Source organism: Xenopus tropicalis, chromosome 8 (assembly GCF_000004195.4).
Source record: "Xenopus tropicalis strain Nigerian chromosome 8, UCB_Xtro_10.0, whole genome shotgun sequence".
In the NCBI taxonomy this organism is placed as follows: Eukaryota; Metazoa; Chordata; class Amphibia; order Anura; family Pipidae; genus Xenopus; species Xenopus tropicalis.
In genome coordinates this window covers 31,821,886-31,841,769 of record NC_030684.2, presented here as the reverse complement: position 1 = coordinate 31,841,769, position 19,884 = coordinate 31,821,886, and the positions used below count along the sequence as shown (strand labels likewise).

The 19,884-nt window shown below is 42.9% G+C and overlaps 1 protein-coding gene across 5 annotated transcripts; it reads left to right on the top strand.

Annotated features, from left to right (window-relative positions):
* The first annotated feature begins 1,862 nt into the window (after positions 1–1,862).
* On the top strand, positions 1,863–18,939 carry tmem268 (transmembrane protein 268). 5 transcript variants are annotated; one of them, XM_004916730.4, is made up of 10 exons: positions 1,863–2,071; positions 8,513–8,659; positions 13,681–13,809; positions 14,754–14,851; positions 15,691–15,798; positions 15,962–16,111; positions 17,317–17,427; positions 17,660–17,731; positions 18,160–18,345; positions 18,610–18,939. In XM_004916730.4, the coding sequence occupies exons 3-10, from the start codon at positions 13,740–13,742 to the stop codon at positions 18,787–18,789; spliced, it is 975 nt and encodes a 324-aa protein (XP_004916787.1). In that variant the 5' UTR covers positions 1,863–2,071; positions 8,513–8,659; positions 13,681–13,739; the 3' UTR covers positions 18,790–18,939. The 5 variants fall into 5 exon arrangements, with proteins under 5 accessions (XP_004916787.1, XP_004916788.1, XP_031747962.1 ...); XM_004916731.4 differs by having other exon boundaries at positions 1,863–2,083; XM_031892102.1 differs by lacking the exon at positions 1,863–2,071 and adding an exon at positions 6,159–6,297.
* The last annotated feature ends 945 nt before the right edge of the window (positions 18,940–19,884 follow it).

The window sequence follows — 19,884 nt, the reverse complement described above, 5'->3', positions numbered from 1 at the left end:
TTCTGAGCTACACATGCCCCCCAGCCAATCAGAAGCGGATCTGTCAGAGGGGGGGGGGAGGGAATAAAACACATGTGCAGTATGAAGCAAGGGGGGAAAGGAAAGGAGAATACCTTTTTCAAGATGGCTGCCTGTTCAAGAAAACAGAAAATGTGAAGTAAGTGTGACTGAGTAAATATTTGATTAGGTGAGCCAAAAGTGGGGCGTTTTTACTAAACAATAGGAGGACTATTGGGCAGTATGCTTTTTAAATTTTGACTTGCATTCTCCTTTAAGGAACGTATTTATTTTGCCTTGTAAAACAAATTCGCTGAAAAAAGCTGTGTAAAATAAATGAAGATCGCTGTCCGAACTGGAGATTTTATGCCGTAAAATGCGTAAAACAATTACGCCAATTTTGCTCCAGTTTTTACACGGCGAAGTCTGACGATGTGTGGCGAATTTTCTATTTAATAAATATGCCCCTTACTATTGTATTAATTCTTTCCTTTATCCAATTAACCATAATAGAGGTTTGTAGCCAATGTTTGGCTAAGTTGATTCTCCCTATAGCTAGGAGCTTATTTTGTGCTTTATTTAGCTCTTTTGTATGAAGCGAGGCTGCAATTTTATTATGTCAACACATATTAAAAAATGAAGACCAACTGCAAATAGTTTTAGAATATCAATCTTTACATCATTTTAAAAGTTGTTTTAAAGGTAAACACTTTTAAAGTATGTGTCTACCAATAGCAGTTAATGTGTCTGTGTGGCCACGCATTAACAGCTGTTTGTAGACACCTAAATGCACCCTTATCAAATTTGGGCTAGAAACAGTCATTAGTGCTACAATTAAGTAGAGAACGTGTCCAAACTGATTATTCTGCAGAAGCATAATAGCATATAGATAGCCAATCAAGCATGTGATGCATGGGTCGACAGAAAGTTATCCCACTGTTGACTCCCTCCCAACGCAGACCAGGCACACTGACATTACTTCAGGGCCGGAACTAGGGGTAGGCAGAAGAGGCATTTGTCTAGGGCGCCACAGTGGGGGCATCAGGCACATACCTCTTCTAACTGCCTACCCCTACTTCAGGCACTCTTTCCCTCCCTATCAACTCACTCATGCCAGGTTACCATCACACATATCTGCATGCTATCCTTCCACACCGTGCAACCAGGCCCGGATTTGTGGTGAGGCCACAGCATAAATTTTGCACTGGCATGCCGCCTAGCCGCAAGTAAAATTTGCTCACATATGGGGCACTGAGGACGGGACGTGCAAAAAACTTCAGTGCATCCTGATCCCAGTGTTCTGTATGTGAGCGACAAGGATACGTATGTGCGATCCTGAGGGGGGAGGGGTATGGAGAATGGAGGCAGCCTCTGGGTGTCAGAAAAAGAAATTAAATTAGGCCTTGGCATTTCAAGTACACAGAGGCCCAAACAGCCCAATAGTAACTGTCTATGGCAAATTACAGCAGCCCCTCTGGCATTTGCCAGTATCCACAGATTGCCAGTCTGGGCCTGAATGTAGCCAGTAGCTCACATCAAAGAAACCTGTTAAAATGTCAATTTATTGCAACACAAAATGCCACCAACAGCTCTGTTCAAGGAGGAAAGCTGTGATAGAGATAAAATGGGCAAGTAATAACTTAGCTCAATACTTAGTTCATAACATTTGTTAATGAGTCCTTTTACTGCCCACCTTTTTTAGATGACAAGCTGCCCATTGTATATATAGGATGGATTGTGATTGAAGCCTCGTTCCCAATGGACGAGAAAATATCAAGGTGGAGCATGTTAATCCTGAGAGGCGTGGAACTTGTTGGCAGGCTTTAGAAGTCACTTACCCTGGAGCACTGGGGCTATCTAATAAAGTTTGTAACAGAAGCCCAAGATTCAATTCACACATCCCAGCTAAGCAGGAAGGGGCTCAGGCAGTATGATGTGAGAAGCTGACTGTAAAACATCTGACATACTTTTCATTGCTGTGCAGTAAGGCAGTGGCACAAGGAGCAGGGAGACAGAACGAGATCTGCAGAAGGGCCAGTTTGGGGTGGAGCAGAGTGCCAGAGATATGCCCAAGGTAAGGAAGAGAGTAAGTCCTGTATTCATTATGATGAACTGTGGGTGCTGGGGCATTTAGTTCAACTAAAGTTTTGGGTTCCATAGGTCTAGGGGTGATCATTGTGACTCCGATACATTGTAGTTTGTAGGATACAGTATTCTCTATTATTGTTCCTAATGTTTTAGGTGTGTTTTGTCACTCCCTCAACCCAATTGAGTTTTTTCCTGCTCATTCTGTGACTCCCAGACTGATAGTTGGAGCGGTTAGCTGTCGCTGGGTAAACTACCCTGGGGCGGTGCACTTTTTAAAGGGGAGAAGTACCAACCTAGGGTAAGAGGTAAGCAATTGTAGTCATTGGGGGTACACAACAAATTGGCCTTCCTTTTCCAGTGTGCTATCCTACAACAGAGATTTCTTGAGGGTTCTTACACATTTCTTCTTTTTTGACCAGTGACTGACAAGAAATACTGAAAGTTGTAGTTTACAATGCATCATCTAAAAGGAAAGTAATTTAACATTGCAAGATGGAGACTATTATTGTGGAGGAACTCATTAGTGAAATATATACTTATAGTACACAGTTGCCATGAATATCCTGTAAATTATATCCTTACAAATGGTGCTTAGTGATATCTTCAGTTATAATTTTATGTATTTATTTATTATTTATTTATTTTATGTATTTATTTATTTTAGTATAATTTTATGAATTATATAGTGAATTCAATAATTAATCCCATAATTTAGAAAAATATGAGGATATTAGAAACCACCAAGGAAATCTATGACCATTCGGCAATGTGGTTTTATACAGGTCATGGATCTCCCAGATTCAGTGAGTCACATGACAAGTGACATCACCAAGCACCACTTATAACTGATTACATCACTAAGCACTGTTTATGGGGTATCATTTACAGGATATTCGTGTCTCTTATGTGTCATTTATTTTATTGTACATTTAGGTGTGAAAGAGATTTTTATTCCAATAGATATAGATTGTTAGATATATTTCACTACTCTAAAATCCAGTACACGACAACCAAATTATCTGTAAGTTTTACATATTATTACTATACTATAGCCTGTTTTTCTGTGATATTAAACCCTCAATAAATTGTAATTCAGGGTTTTCCATAGTGTAGTAAATCTGGCTTTTCTGAAACACTCCCAGCATATGAGTCAGCGGTGGCTGTATACTTGTCATGGTGTGTTCTGCTGGGTTATAGTATCTGATACCATAAGTGATGGTTCAATTACAGAAACCCACAGGTTGTTTGGCAGGAAGATACATAAAGAGAGAAAAAGAGAGTACAAAATGCAGATAGAAAATATTATTCAAGAATTTAATGCAATACATTTTTGTGTGAAATTATGCACCCCCTCCTTCCAGATGTGCCTCTTCTGCTTACCCCTAGTTCCAGCCCTGTTGTGCTTTAAACCATCATTTTAAAAAAGAGTGATTTCTTTACAGCAGCATTTAAGCCCCTGTTTTTGGTTACAATTTAAAATACTAAGGGGGGGTGCTCATTGGTTGATCCAAAGCAAGAGCGCCCATGCCAGGTGATGAGACAGACTGAGAGAAAGGGAGCCTGCATACTTTGTTGATAGACATTACAGCACTGATATAGTACTGTTATTCTGCTTTGTAAAATATACAGCATTATGTTGGATAAGGAGCATAACCGTTGGGTAGGGCCTGGGGCCATAAAAAAAAACCCTGACAAACTTTGCATTGCCTGTAAACATGCAATGAGGGCTGCCCAAGTCAGGGCCCCATGAAAAATTTACAGGTAACATAGTGAAGGGGCTTGCGTGGTGTGGGTGGTGTTTGGTATAATGGACAGTGCTGGGTGGAACAGGAGTGTGACAATGTATACTTGGTAATTTTCTTTTCTATTGAGTACCAGCTCTACTTTGCAGGCCCACCATTCAGGAGCTCCAGGTAACTAGTGTACTAATAATTGTGGCCTTGTTAATTTAGTAGTTTGGGGCCCCATATTTACTAACAGCAGTGCTGCATAACATTAGAACTGGTTTCTGTTTTTAGGGTGTACAGAGAGGCTTGGCCACTTTGGGTCCCACCTCCCACTACTTCAGTCCTATTCTGCCCTAGGCACTGGGCCTTTGTCCATACCTTGCTGATCAGGACATATACTGCACACTGGAAATACAGTCTTGCATACACTTTTAAAATAATTATTTCATGCTGTAAGATCAGTGGAAATCATGTCCTTTGGTTGCACAACTATTCCAAAACATTATTCTCAACACTGACAGAAAAATAATATGAATGTAAACTCTTCTCCTTCAAAACAAGAAGTTGATCCTTGTCAAGCACCCTCTCTTTTCTTAGCAAAGAACTTTCCTAGACTCAATAATTTTCCTTTTTTATGGTTGTTAAGGCTGCAGTGTAAAGCGAGCTCCTGGTATCCTGGGAGCCAGCCATTAGCAGCACCGGAATTACATTTGTACAGAAAACCTTACATTTTATTTCAAGCAGGGCACATTGTTATATGACTGTACATTTAGGGGAAAAATAAAAGGAAAGAGAATGCATGTTTATAAATAGGTTGTCTTTCAGCAGTAACAGCTCATTATCCACTGTATAAAGAACAGAACTCACGATGCACATCCCCCCAAAAAAGAAAAAAAAATCTTTTAATCTTTAGTCAAGTGTGTAATCTCAGCAGGACAAGGGTCAGGAATTCATTTTGCTAGAAAAGAAGATTAAAAATAAATTTCAGGGGGTACAAATTCTGAAACATGTGGCCTAGATTTGTAAAACTTAGCTAAAACTTTTCTCAGTCTGTTCCACTGTTACAGATCCATTTATGTTTAAAGGACTGCTAACGCCTTTGGTACTGGGAGATTGTAGCTGGAGTCAGACCCAGGCTATTGGGGGCCATGTGCCTGAGTCCAGTAGAAGGTAAAGGATTCAACTGGCTGCATATGACGTGGGGTTGAAAGGCAAGATGTAAACTTGGGTGCATAGTTGGCAGAGACACAATTTTTTTTCAAATATCTGTGCCCCTTCCAACAATGCAACCTAGGTTCCTGTCACTTTTGCCTACTCCTAGTCAGAGCCATATATTCTATATAGGCACCTGATGGCCTACCGCCCTTGGGTGTCAATATGGGAAAAAAAACTCACTGCTGGAACTTACAGCCAAATCTAAATGGGAGGGGAATACCCCCTTTTCCACAATCACTGCTAATCGTCAAGAGGAAGGGTTGAGCAGATCTCTAGCAATGTATTTATTTTCCAGTGCCGCTCTAGGAACTATATCTCAGTGTGCCCAATCCCATGCCCCATGAAGTGACATAGTGCACATGCATGGTAGGGCCCTGCTGGGGTTCGGATCCTAGGGCGGCACCAGACCTAAATACAGCCCCTAGTTCTGAGCCTGGGTATTTTAAATCCTGTTATGGCACAAAACTGCTGTGCCATTTATCAAAATCAACAGTTCTATGCCATTTCTTATTTCAGGAGCTCTCTTTACCCACATATTTTTTTGACAGTGGGGTAAAGAAACAATTAGCGGGGGTTTTCCTTGACAGCTAATAAATGGTGTAGGGCTGTGTGCCTCTATTTTTTGTGTACTGCTCAGAAATGTGTTAGGTAACTACCACATGCTTGGAGAAGATGGCTACTCAGGCACACGTCAAATTGTATACCAGTCAGGGTGCCATACCTTCAAGTACCACAGAAATGTGAGCTGAAGTTACGCTTTTAAGCCTCCTACCCACACTCACACTGGGAAGCAGAAAAGCAGTTACCTGGGGCAGCAGATGTTTTTGGTTGGGGGGCCAGGAGGAGGAAATTTGTGGACAAGCTAACTTTTTGTGGTCAAAGAGAGCCCCCCCTGAAGCCCACCCGTGCTGTCCCTCGCCCACCCCTTCGTAACTTCTAAGGGGGGAATTCTGTGGGGGCCACGTCCCCCTGGTTCTGATGCCTATGACCTGGTCCATCAACCTTGGGAGCCAAGCAGTTGCTTTTTACTTGGACAGTCAGGTAGGTGTAGTAGCGATGTTGGATACCGGCAGAACTGACTGTTCCCATGCCTGTGTTCCAAGTACAAGTGGACCTTGCCAGTCCCGGTAGGGGGGAATTTTATACAGGTGTGCCCAACCGACATTCAACAAATGCTCTGCCATTTCAAGCACTAATAAAAAATGCAAGTCTAGGCAGCCCTTTGGCATTTCCCAGAATATCCTGATTACTAGTCCTGGCCTTTGCACAGGTATGGTTGCTACCTTTTTTATGGGAAAAAATTCAGGTCTTGCTGTATTTTCAGCTTTCTTCTCTATTAATAACAATGGTATGAAGCAGGGGTTTTACAGGCCAGGCTGATAAAATACTGTTGAGATGCCAGTCCTACGCACAATAATAATGGACAGATATTTAAAATGAAATCTCATAGCTAACTTTCATATTTAGGCTTTAAACTGGTACCCAGGAGCTATAGCAGACCCAGTTGACCAGCTATTAATGATCAATAGTGAGCACCGCCTCATTGCACATGGACCCTAAAAGCATTTTGCTGTGGGACCATGCCACCAACATCCAGTCACAACGACACGTTAATAATGCCAACACTAAAGAAAATATGAAGCAAAACCAAGTGTGGGAATCCAGAGCCCCTCCCATCGAACTTGCCGAAGCTTTGTAGCCCCGCCCCTTGCTGACCAGGCACTAACTAGTACAATAATACTCTCTGGACTGTACCATATTTGCTATAGCGCTTACGCAGCACAGACTAAAAGCTTTTGTGGAAACTGGAGGATATAATCGTGCGTCGGTCCCAGGATTCTCTCAACGTCTTGAGGGGAAAACTCTACGACCTTCCCACTGATCTATACGATATCCGGGTAAGGAAAGGGTTAACCCAAGGGGGCGGGGCTCTGGTAGAAGAGTTCTGTCAGCATCCCAAGGAAAGTGAGGAGAGCAAGAAGTGCGGAAGGTACCGGTAGTGAGTGCGGCTGTGGGGTATTATGGGGAGGCTGTAGGTCCGGGAGTCACGGCGTTCTCATTCTCTGGAGAATGTTGCATAGCGAGTTCCCAGTCACCTGGAGTTCTGTTTAGTCACAGCCTAGTCACACTAGCAGGTCGGGCTCCGCCTTATCTATAAACCCTGTAAGGTTATTTCTGTCAGTGCACATACAGTAACACTATCGCTGTAATAGCATGAACTGTATTACTTCCCTATTCCCCATACTATCTATCCCCTCCCCATAACTCCTCCTATTGCTTGTGTCTGTATTCTCTCCTTATAAGTTATTCTACTGCTTTATACAGTGTATCCTCTCCTTATAACTCCTCCTACTGCTCCATAATCTGTATCCTCTCCTTATAACTCCTCCTACTGCTCCATAATCTGTATCCTCTCCTTATAACTCCTCCTACTGCTCCATAATCTGTATGCTCTCCTTAAAACTCCTCCTAATGCTCTATACCCTGTTACCTCTCCCCATAACTCCTCCTATTGCTTGTGTCTGTATTCTCTCCTAATAAGTTATTCTACTGCTTTATACATTGTATCCTCTCCTTATAACTCCTCCTACTGCTCCATACTCAGTATGCTCTCCTTAAAACTCTTCCTACTGCTCTTTACCCTGTTACCTCTCCCCATAACTCCTCCTACTGCTCCATATAATGTATCCTTTCATAATAGCTCCATACACTGTATTTTCTCCCTATAACTCCTCCTACTGCTCCATACACTGCATCATCTCATTAGAGCTCATGGTATTGCTCTATGTACAGTGTCGGACTGGGACCCCAGGGGCCCACCAGCACACCTTAGACCATAGGCCCACTTTCCAAACTATCTTTTCTCACCCAACCTCTTTATTCTCCTAGTCTCTGTTATTTACATGCTCGCATCTATTTTTCCTTCTATTTCTCTTCTTTGTTCCCATTCAGAAATAGGGAATGACCATGAAGCAGGCCAAATGGTCAGGAGCAGGAGGGCCCACTGACACCTGGGCCCACCGGGAGTTTTCCTGGTATCCTGGTGGGCCAGTCCGACACTGTGTGACTTCTAGTTTGCCGAATAACTCCTCCTATTGCCCCATATACTATATCCCTTTCATATTGCGTCTCTGCCTTCTCGACGTAGCATGAAAACCTATTCTTATAACTCCAGATTCTAATATACATATATGGAGTTCCTATCAAAAACAGATGTTTTGTGCACTATTGTTTCTGATTGCTAAAATAATGTAGTACAAGGCTACCTAAAAAAGAATTATCTTTTTTGGCTGGAGACAAAAGAGAGAAACAAGAGATGTTATAAGGATATGCTATAAGAATAAAACTATTGCTGTGTATAACATATCCCCCCCCTCCCCTTTCAGTCCTTTCATTTGAACTGAATAACAACTCAAGTTGCTGGGCATAATAACTTCCCATGATTTTGTGTTACTTTGTGAACCCTTTGCTGTCATGTCTCCTAGGGCTCAAGTACAACTGCTATGCGCTTACGATTGATTCTTGGACACTAAGCTGCAACTTAGAGCTGAAATGTACACATTTGCACCAAGGCTGACAAGCAAGAACGAGTGCAGAGAAAGAGGAAGCCGGAGATAGATATCAGTGCCATGGTAAGTGTTTGCCCGCAGTCAAATTACTCACTGACTTCCTTCCTTCTCACAGTGATTCGGCATTTCTCAATTACTTGATTAGCACTTGATAGCATGTTGGGCCTGAATCTTTGTACATCTGGTGAGCATAGGTACGACAGTCCCTGTAGCATTTCATTTGTATATATATATATATATATATATATATATATATATATATATATAAGCTCTTTATACACCTTGTATCTCAACTCTTCTCCTTATAGATTGTAAGCTCTTTTGGGCAGGGCCCTCTTCACCTCTTGTATCGGTTATTGATTGCTTTATATATTACTCTGTATGTCCAATGTATAAAACCCACTTATTGTACAGCGCTGCGGAATATGTTGGCACTTTATAAATAAATGTTAATAATAATAATAATAGTGCTTAGTTTGGCCTGCAAAATGGCTCCTCCCATAATGTTTGACTGCCTTCACTGTTCCCTGGTCTCAGTCATATTCTTGGCATCACTAAAAGATAAATGTGACTATCCTGCCATCGTGAAGGAAAGCCATTTTAGAATTAGTGCTCTCATTTTGGAGCTTTCCTATGGGATTTCACTAACATTACAAGGCTGATTGGTGGGGAGTCGAGAAGGGAGTTAAAGGATTCTGAATGTTGAGTTTAAAGTTCACTTTACATTTACAGGTCTCCTCATTTGGAGATCTTTGCCTAGTTTGTCAACTAACATGCTATGCCAAATCAGGCCAATACGATTGTTTGGCCCTTGGGCCAACTATTGGATTCTAATACAAACCTATCCAGGCTCAAAAACCTGCCTGATAGATGTTTTCAGGTAAATATAATTTGGGCCATCAGCTTGACGGCCAGATTTATGAGTGCTGATTTGGGACTCACTGAATTTATTTAATATTCCCAAGAGTCCAATCCTAATGTCTCTTCCCTAGGTTGATGGAGAAAGGACACTAAAATATTAAAAGTGACTCCTCCTCCTGCCCAGGGCTACATCCCCTGCCAGGACAAGGGTCTTGCCGGCACCTCCGCAAGGCCATCCTGAATGGCCCTTTCTTGGCACGCTCTAGTTCTTAGGCACTCTCCATCCTAAAAGGTTTACAGACCCTTTCCATCCTGAAGGGTTCACAGGCGCTGATGGATTTACAGGTGCTGATAGGTTCACTGCTGCTCTCCATCCTGATGGGTCTCTGGTGCTCTCCATCTGTGAAGGGATACATATCCTGCATTCTCCTCTCCTAGGGTTCTGAGGCAGCATGGACCCTGCCATATCACCACCCTGAAGGCAAGCCCACAGAATCGGGGCACACAGGCTACCTCCAGCCTTGCAGATAAGTGGCTACCCCCTCTGCCTGCCTTTCTCTCTTCCCCTCCCTACAGTATTCTGTACTATGGCAAACCATGAAGAGGAGACGTCCCTACCCAGACCCCTCATGCAGTCTACATCTACCTCCTTGCATCACACCAGACTCTCTGAGACCAACCTCCTTCCAACACCAAGAGACCCTCCCTTCACTACAGGAGTCCCTTAGTAATCTGGACCTGAACTCCAAAGAGGAGGGGCAGGTGCTCTCAGGTGCCCTCAATACCTTAAACTTAGAGGACCCAGCCTCCTCCGTAAACCCTGGAAAAAATATCTTTCAGAGGCAAAAGAAACCTTCCCCATTTTTCCGGCTTATTATCAACTTGACGAGATGATTAAAGCTCATTGGAAAACTCCGGATCATCATGTCTAGCTTTCCAGGTGCATCTCTCAGACTTATCATTTTAATCAAGAATGCATTGATCTATGGTGCTTACCTCCTTCCCTAGGTACTCCGGTGTCAAGGCTATCCAACACCACCACTATTTCTGTGGCGATTGCAGCGGCATTCAAGAACCCAGTGGATAAAAGACTGGAGGGTTTCTGTAAGGCTATCTTCACTGCTTTTAGACCATTTTTGCTATTGCATGGGTCTCCAAGGCTATCGAAGTATGAATTGACCAAGTGGTAGAGCTGCTAAGGTCAAAAGATCCGTCTACGGACCTGTTACTTTCCCAGATAGTGGACGCCAATGTGTCCTTGATGTGTTCAAGCTGATAGCCAAGGCTTCGGTCTAATCTATTGCAGCTGGCTGTTTTCTCTGGCTTAAGACCTGGTCGCCAGACTTAACATCTAAAAGATCTCTGGTTAGTTTACCCTTTGTAGGCAAGATATTCTTTGGAGCTGAATTAGACTAGAATATAACTAACTCAAAACAAGCCTAAGCAGCAAAATCTCATACACCAACAAAGGTCAAAACAGCAGATGGAAATGTCTTCAACGTCCTCCAACCCCAAGTAAAACCCAAAGCAGGGCTCTCAATGGTCTTCCTTTAGGTCCACTAACAAGCCCCCCAGTACAAATCCACCTCAACCTGAAGGTGTGCCCACCCCCCAAGTCTGCCAAACTGATTCTTCGCCTCCCATCTCCCAGACCAGGGCACCAGGAAGGAAGCCTTCCTATCCATCATACAAGAACTCTCTTCTTCAGGAGGCTTTGTACCGGTACCTCCCTTTGGACAGAGGAAAGGGTTTTTATTCCAGTCAGTCCTGTACTAGACTTCAAGGCACTTAACTGCTTTACCCACAAGATGGAAGTCAAGATGGAGTCCAGCCAGTCTGTATTAATGTCTTTGGAGATGAACAAATTCATGTCAGTAGTAGACATAAAGGATGCCTATTTACACATTCCTATCCACCCACACGTGACCATAGTTTGCAGACATTGTATCTATGGCAGCGGATAAACCTCTACACCTACCATTACACAATGACCTACTATAACAGGGACTCATTGTCCATCCAAATTTACAGTGGCTGGCTTTAACAGTGTGGCTTTTGAAGCCCTAATGCTTGCCAGGAAAGGGGTTCCATCGGAGGCTATCCCCACTCTGTTATGCACCTGTAAACCAGTCTCAGCCAGGATTTACAACCAGGTGCGGGCGCCCCGAATCATGCCTCCCCTAAATTTGTGCCGCCCTTGGCCCAGGCCTTTGTGGGTGTGACATACCTTCATTTCTTGGTGGAATCCTCGGACAGGGACCCCCAGACCTCCAGCAAGGGACAAATCCTCTCCTTCCTGCAAGAGGGAATGGAAAAAGGCTTAGCTCCGAGTTCACTCAAGGTACAGGTGTCTGCACTAGCTATCCTCTATCAGCGCCAAATCACAATGGGTCCTAATGTAAAGACTTTTACCTTACCACCATGCGGTCCCTTCTGGCTACCTTGTTGTGTAAGCCAGTGTTTCTGTTTTACCTTTGTATATTGTAAGCTCTTTTGGGCAGAGCTCTCTTCACCTCTTGTATCGGTTATTGATTGCTTTATATGTTATTCTGTATGTCCAGTGTATAAAACCCACTTATTGTACAGCGCTGCGGAATATGTTGGCACTTTATAAATAAGTGTTAATAATAATAATAACCTAGGCCAGGCGGGTTTCTGAGCTAGCTGCTCTGTCTTGCAGGTCTCCATTTCTAAACTTCCACAAGGACAAAGCAGTCCTTCACCTGGTTCCTGACTTCTTGCTCAAAGTAGTTTCTGAGTTCCACTTAAACCAAGATATCATTGTGCCATTGTTCTGTCCAGAGCCTTGTCATCTCCGGGACCAAAGACACTCCAATTTTGATGTGGTTAGGGCTCTTAAAGTCTACATCGCTGTTACCCAGAATTTCACAAGTTAGACACACTATTTGTTCTGCCGGATGGTCCTTAAAGGGGCTGCCAAGGGCTTCTTGGCCAGGTGGATTTGTTCCAACTTCGTCAGGGTGTATGCAATTAAGGGTAGGCCACCACCAATTGAGTTGCTCCCTCAGTACCTCCTGGATGGTAAGGAATCAGCAGAGCAGGTCTGCAAAGCAGCCATGTGGTCCTCACATGAACCTTCTCTAGATTTTACAAGGTGCACATGCAGGCTTTTGGCTCCTTTGGGAGGAAGGTACTTCAGACTGCTATTGCTTAAGCAATTATACATGGGGACCTACCCTCATGGGTAGCTTTAGGATGTTCCCATGGTGCCTGTGTCCCCCAGTCTAGGGAAGAGAAAGTGAGATTTTTATACTTACTGTTAAACTTACTGTTTTCTCTTCTACATTGGGGGACACAGGACTTCCTTCCCTGGAGTTATATTTGCCATTGGCATCTGAGTGGGACAAGTTTGTCCTTCTCTGTTCAGGATTTTTAGTTTTGTTCTCCTTTGGTCTGGAAACTGAAGATTGAGGAAGGCAGGCAAGAGGAGAAGTCACTTTTAACATTTTAGTTTCCTTTTTCCAGCTGCAGGTTCTACATCCCCATGGTGCCTGTGTCCCCCAATGTAGAGGAAGAGAAAAAGATTTACCAGTAAAAAGAGCGCTCTTTTATGTACTACAGAACCTGACCAAAGATGACCAAACAGCTAATAAACCCTTTGTTTGATCAGGTCCTCAATAAATTGGAAATTAGTATAGTTTAACCACCTCAAAGCATTTAGAAATTAATCACGTTGACTTGTCCTTTGCAATCCCTGGCCAAGGGGATTTTCCACCTCACCCAGTCAATAACTGTAAGAACTAATGTGCTTTAGGCCCAGTGATTTTGACACCTGTGCATTTGTTAAGCAATGTACACTGTTTGTGCCGGGATGGTAAATGGACCATTATATTATAGTACTGAGGAGACTGTTTAAGGGGTATTAACTTTTAGGTCCTATAGCTGCCGTATATAGAGGCTTGTACAGCAGTTCTATGACAACAGTATATCTCACGTCTGTTTAAGGCTTTAAAGTACAAACAGTATATATAAAAAAATTAACCAGAGAGGGATGATTTAAATGAAAAGCTGTAGAATGCTTGATTGCCTCTACCAGCAGTAGGAGACATGGCAGTGCTTTTGTATTTCTCCTGTGAGAAATGCCTGACTAGATGGTTTTCAGACTTCATTACTGCTGAGTATTATGCTAAAGGTATAATTGTTGTTAGATTTTTTTATTCACCCAAGCTACTGTCACACTGATAACCATATTTTCCTGACAGGAGCAGTAAGCATTTAATACCTTTAGAATTGCTGTGAGTGCATCACTTACTACGGCAACATGAATTTTCAGGATTCAGAGAGCAGAAGTGAGACAGTGAGCCTCGACCCCAAGGAATCCTTACACTCAGGTGAGAAAAGTAATACCTTGTGAAACAAAGATTCCAAATAAGCCCCCCTCTAGCTCTTCCCACTCCAAGCACAAAGGATATCACATTACTATATTTAATTGGGGTTGGTACAGATATATTATGTGTCCTCTTATGTGTCTTATTTGTTATAGGATTTGGTTTCTTTTTGCTTAACAGGCAAAACCCTAAAGAAATACAGTTTAATCCCCAAACCTCTTTAGTTCTGTACCACATGGTTTGTGCTTAGATAAAAGAGTAATATATTATTAAAAGGAAATGGTTTCCAAGCATATGGCGCATATAGTGTACTGTTGGGGGCAGTCCCAACAGACAATGCTCTGGTGCACAGAACCATGACAGAAACCTCTTAAATGAAATGTGAGTTGACTTGCCTGCACTCTTATTCGTTGCAACTCTTTCAATATAAAGGGCAAGTAAGAATATTACATTTAGTCCCTAAAGTTATCACCTGTAGCTTACTGTACCTTGGATCTTGGCTTTCCCCTTTACTAGCCCTGGTGCGTATGAACATTCAGAGTTGTAAGTTGGGCGATAATTCACAGACTGGCAATAGTGGTGCTCAATCCCTTGTCACCAGATGCAGGTACAAAAGATTGAGATGCCACATATGCCCAGTAATATGCAGGCCCCAATTATTGTGACCACCAGTGGATTCATTTTTAATCCTGGCAAGGGAGGGTTAGCCTGTGGTTACAATAAATGGGGTAAGCTAAATGCCTACATATTATACTGTGTATGCAGCTCCTTGATTTTTGTTATTGAGCGTATTGGGGGGGCTATAGTAACAGCTTACTGGGCACGCCTGAGAACCATTTGTTTGCAGGGCTTTCATTGCCATCGCCCCAAAGGCTATAGTAAATCTGGCACAAAGCACACCTTCAATTTAAACTAAAAGATCATATTCCTTCCCCCCCAACCCACAGGTCTGTATAATGGATGCTTGTTGGTGGTGCTTCCGTACACAGCTAGTTCTGAGCGCATGGAACAATGTTTAATGAAACTCCAGAACTTTGGAATCCAGGTGAGAAAGGGTATTATGGTAGAGCCATGTGTTTTAGCTATGTGCTGAGTTAAGAAATACGCCTTTTTTTAATTTTTTAAAAGGGCAAATGGAGAACAGCAGAGCAAAAGGGTTGAAGAGCAAGAGAAGAGGAACTGAAGCAGTACACAATCCCCCTGTGTTACTCTGCTTTTCATAGATTATAGTTATAGAGTAACACCAGCTGTTTATATTGGGAGCTATTTACTATTTTACATGGACTTTGCAACAGGGGAATGACTAGTTATTGGGCCCCACAGCAACATAATTGGGTCCTTACACTTACGCAAAAAATGTATTTAACTTACGTATAAACTCCACTGTTAACACATTCATTATTTTTACTATTTTTGAACTACTACTGACTAGTTATTGGGCCCCGCAGCAGGATAATTGGGCCCCTAAACTTTCTGAGCTTACTTATGCGCAAGCTTATGTAACTTCCATGTCAAGCAATGACAGCGCAGAGCAGGGGCAGGTAGGTGGGAAGGGGTTAAACGTTGTTCCACCATCAGAAACTTTGGGGCTCTGCACAATTTATTTATATGGGGCCCCCATGAACACGTGCGCAGAACATTTTGGCCACGCCCCTTGTGTGTGCAGTATAAACAGTTGATGTTGCTCTATAATAAGCAGTTCATATATTAACACATTAATCAATGGAACTGTTCATATGAACTGCTTATTATAGAGTAACATCTGCTGTTTATATTGCACACACAAGGGGCGTGGCCAACATTTTGGTACTGCGCACGTGTTCATGGTGGTCCCATGATGGTACCACCGCAGAGTTCTGATGCAAATGTTTGCTCTCCCCCAAGGTTCCTCTGGAACAGTGCAGGGAGTGCCTACAGGTCTCAGCTCTTATCCCCGAACTCCGCAGATACATTTTCTTCAGCTCCCGGGGCTTTGGAATGATCCTGGCTCTGGTGAGTAATGTACTGTTACAAAATATTCTGATACATATCTGCTGTGGTGCATTGTAAAAAGAAACATTCCAATAACAAAGGCTCTTGTAGTCTGAATATGTGAATATGTGTATATCATGTGAATATGATGCATGTGATCTTGTGTTCATTATTCACTTTCTAGATACTGTACATTTCCATTTGGGTCAATCTCTACTCTACAGCACAGATGTTCTTAGGGGGTCAGAATTGGCTATCCAGCATACCAGTTACTATTGCTGCTGCTGCTGTGACAGTCGCTGTTATCCTGGTCATCAACCGACATCATAAGAGGGTAAGGATACCTTTTGTGATTGCTGTTTTAGATAAAATATACTCAGTTAATTAGCATTTGTACATAATTATCCAAGGTGGATAAGGGCTCTGGCACACGGGGAGATTAGTCACCCGCGACAAATCTCCCTATTCGCGGGCAACTAATCTCCCCGGATTGCCATCCCACCGGCGAACATGTAAGTCGCCGGTGGGATGGCACACGCTGCGCAGGCGATTTCGGTAAATCGCCGAAAATGCCTCGCGAGGCAACTTCGCGATTTGCTGAAATCGCCTGTGCGGCGTGTGCCATCCCACCAGCGACTTACATGTTTGCCGGTGGGATGGTAGTTCGGGGAGATTAGTCGCCCATGACAAGGGAGATTTGTCGCGGGCGACTAATTTCCCCGTGTGCCAGATCCCAAAGACATCAGACCAGTTGCATTATCCCATTACTCTGGCTTAGTGAATATAGTCTCCCAAATACTCTCTGAGGGCCGTGGCAGACGGGGAGTCTCCTGCGACAAATCTCCCTTGTCGCAGGCGACTAATCTCCCCGAAATTCTATCCCACTGGCTAGAATTTAAATCGCCGGTGGGATGGCATACGCAGCGATTTGCCAAAATTGCCTTGAGAGGAAACTTCGGCGATTTCGCCCAGTGGGATGGCATATCGGGGAGATTAGTCGCTGCCACGGCCCTGAAGGTGGCTATACATGGGATGATAAAAGCTACCAGTTAGGCCTTGTTATCTGATTGCTTGGGCCAAGTGCAAATCAGGGAAAAGATCTGCTCATTTGGCAACCTCATTCTACTCCTGTCCTGCTCTCTTGGTCAAGTTTGACTTTGAAGCAAGCCTGAGGCTTCCCATTGCATTGAAATTCTTGTGCCAGGGGAAGCAGTTTGGCAAAACAAGGACTTTCTCAAGTAGCCAGTGGGGAAAACCTTTGGCTGGTTTCCAAGTAGGGCACAGCCACAATCCTCCTGTCTGACAATGGCTGGGACCAGAAAGCATGGGGATCATAATCTCTGTACCAGGCTGTTTAGGTGATCAAATTAATGCATTTTCTCAAAGATTTGTCCTGTGTGCTTTAATACTATTCATCCATTATCTTTTATGAACAGTTCTACCAGTGAACAACAGTCATAAAAAATAGCAGAAAGGTAGTCCTTGTGTCTCTCCAAGCCACTGACTCTCCCAACCCTTTGTAACTTTGCGCCCTAACAGATAAACGTAAACACAGATGTCACACTGGCAGCGGCCAATGAGATCTTCATGGAGCACAATGTCCTGCTGGGGATCAGTGATCTGTCACAGAAATGTCACAGTGTCCCTTCTGTATCCTTCACTCCAGGAGATGGGGAGATTATATGTCTTTGATCAAATGGGCACAAGGGGGAGCGCTTAAAAAAACAAAATGTTCTGCAGCGCTTTGCAGATTACCGCCTTTTAGCCAGTCTGGAATGGCCTTAGCCATCAACCATCCTCATTTCAATAGCTATGCAGTTTAGCATATGGGGGCTTTGTGGTCAGTGAAACCAACAGTCTGCTCCTTCACAATTATCCTCAGCTCTGTTTTATTTACTTCCATCTGAGTGGCTGTCAGCAGAGGCTTGCCCAACACTTGGCAAGCATGAGCAAGGTAAGGGGAAGCTACAATAAGGGAGTCTGGTACAGGGGAGATCAATGTATGTTTTGACAGAGGAGTAGAAGCTGCCACACTGCTTTACAGAATTTTATATTTATGAATCAGAGCTTTATTGTGACTTGTTATGGAGAAGGACTTAGCTTACTAGCAGCTCCCACACATGAATAAAGAGGAAGGAATATTTGAGTGCATGTGCAATGGAGGACATAAGTGGAATATAAACATGACTTGTGAAGGTGATTTTTATGTTCATTTTATAAACAGACTTTAGCCTTCCATTTAATAGTACATATAGGACACTGGTGATATGAAGGGGGTGGTATTAGACCAGTGAGGAGCTGATGTTTGTGGCAGGTCATGTGATCATCTGTTTGTTTGTTTTCTGACCCCTTTTGTTTTGGTCCTGTCTTTATACCATTCAGGAAGCTATCAGACAGTGTCTGGAACATCTCTTTATCATCGTAGAAACTCCAGCTGACCAGCAGCTTGCTCAGGAGGGACCTGCAGAGTCCACAACTGAAGAGTCCCCATTGTTGTCTGACAGTCCTAAGGAAAAGCCCATACTCTGCAGCAAAAAAGTTCCCCTTATTCAAGAGAGTGAACCAGAGGTGAGAGAGACCACTGCTTGCTACTTTTTTTTTTACACTGCATGCTTTGAGAGTGGTGTCTAAGTGGTGAATACTCTGTTCTAAGCGCCTGTATGTTTTTGGTGTTACCCTAGAAGTATGGGAACAATGGGAGCAACTCTTGCTTAGGTGGAGTGCTGTAAAATAATCTGCTTTTGTGGTTAGTGCATGGCAATGTGATTACATTCCCAATGAGGTGTTGGATACAGGTTGTACCTTCTTTTTTTTTTTCTATTTGTCTGCCAGGAAGAAATAGCTCGACAACTCTTGGTTGTATCAAGTGCATGTTACGTGCGCCTCCTGATCACAGGGCTCTTGCCACGGGGCAGTGAAACAGGACATACTGGGCTCATAAATGTCCCTTGCCCATGCCAGTTCATAGAGAGCACCATACTACAGCCTTGGCAGTGTTCCATGTGGATGTAAAGAAAAGGCTGGAAATAGAACCGGACATGACTTGCATGCAATGGCTTAATGATGAAACTGGAGCGCTGCACCCAAAATAAGTATGTACTGATCCATCTTTGTGGAAAATCCCATTAAAATGACCATTAGTATGGTGTTTTGCTCTCTGTAGCAGGGGCCATTATCTGTGGAAGTTGCTGGCATCCAACAAGTTTTTGGGTTAGTCAAAGCAAAGCCAGCCATCTCCGTGAAACTAGTATGGAACTCTATGAATGGACACACACTCTGGATTCACTGTGCTTTTTTTTTTAGCTGCCATCTGGTGTTACAGAAGGAGCTGTGGAGTCTGTGAGCCTGGCCATGTTTGCATGGAGGACTGCATGGAACCAGAGATTCTTTCTTGGGATCAAACATGGCTACATTGATTGCTGTAAGTCTCTATGCTGCATTTTTGGTTAACACTGGGATTTCAACCAACATCGGTTAGGTCCCTTGTTAGCCTGAGTGGTTACAGCGGGGCCTGGCTCTTTTCAGGGAAGTGCTGTATGAAAAGCAGCACACGCATCCATGTAGCACTTTATTTGCCAAAAACTGTTCATTGCAATCATCCAGCTTCTTGGCCTTTATGGAAAAGACCTCAGCTGATTTAAAACCTCTTGAGCGTTTCGCATGCACATCACAACCAGGCTTGTCTGAACCTTTTGGAGCACAGATAGGAACCAGGTTCTAATTTTACTGGCCAGTTACATTCATCATAGACTGTTGTGTTTCTTGAGATATACACAGTATATTTATATACTAATATATATATATATATATATATACACACACACTAATATTATATATATATATATATATATACATATATACACACACACACACATACACTAATATATATATATATATATATATATATATATATATATTAAATATAAATATATATATATATATATATATATTTATTTTGGTAGACTTATGATTTTATAACCAGGGTTCTTGTTGCCTTCAGACATGATCTGATATTAATAAAATGTAAAAATATGTTAACAATCACACACAAAAGTAGCCATCTGCTGCAATATTAGCTTTCTGGGGCTCTGGATTCTCTCCAGCCAA

Bases quoted from the DNA above. Each gene is read 5' to 3' on its own strand.
- tmem268 (XM_004916730.4), top strand. From the start codon at position 13,740: ATGAATTTTCAGGATTCAGAGAGCAGAAGTGAGACAGTGAGCCTCGAC. The intron at 16,112-17,316 runs GTAAGGATACCT...GCGCCCTAACAG, and splicing joins TCAACCGACATCATAAGAGG to ATAAACGTAAACACAGATGT. The intron at 18,346-18,609 runs GTGAGAGAGACC...TTTGTCTGCCAG, and splicing joins TTCAAGAGAGTGAACCAGAG to GAAGAAATAGCTCGACAACT.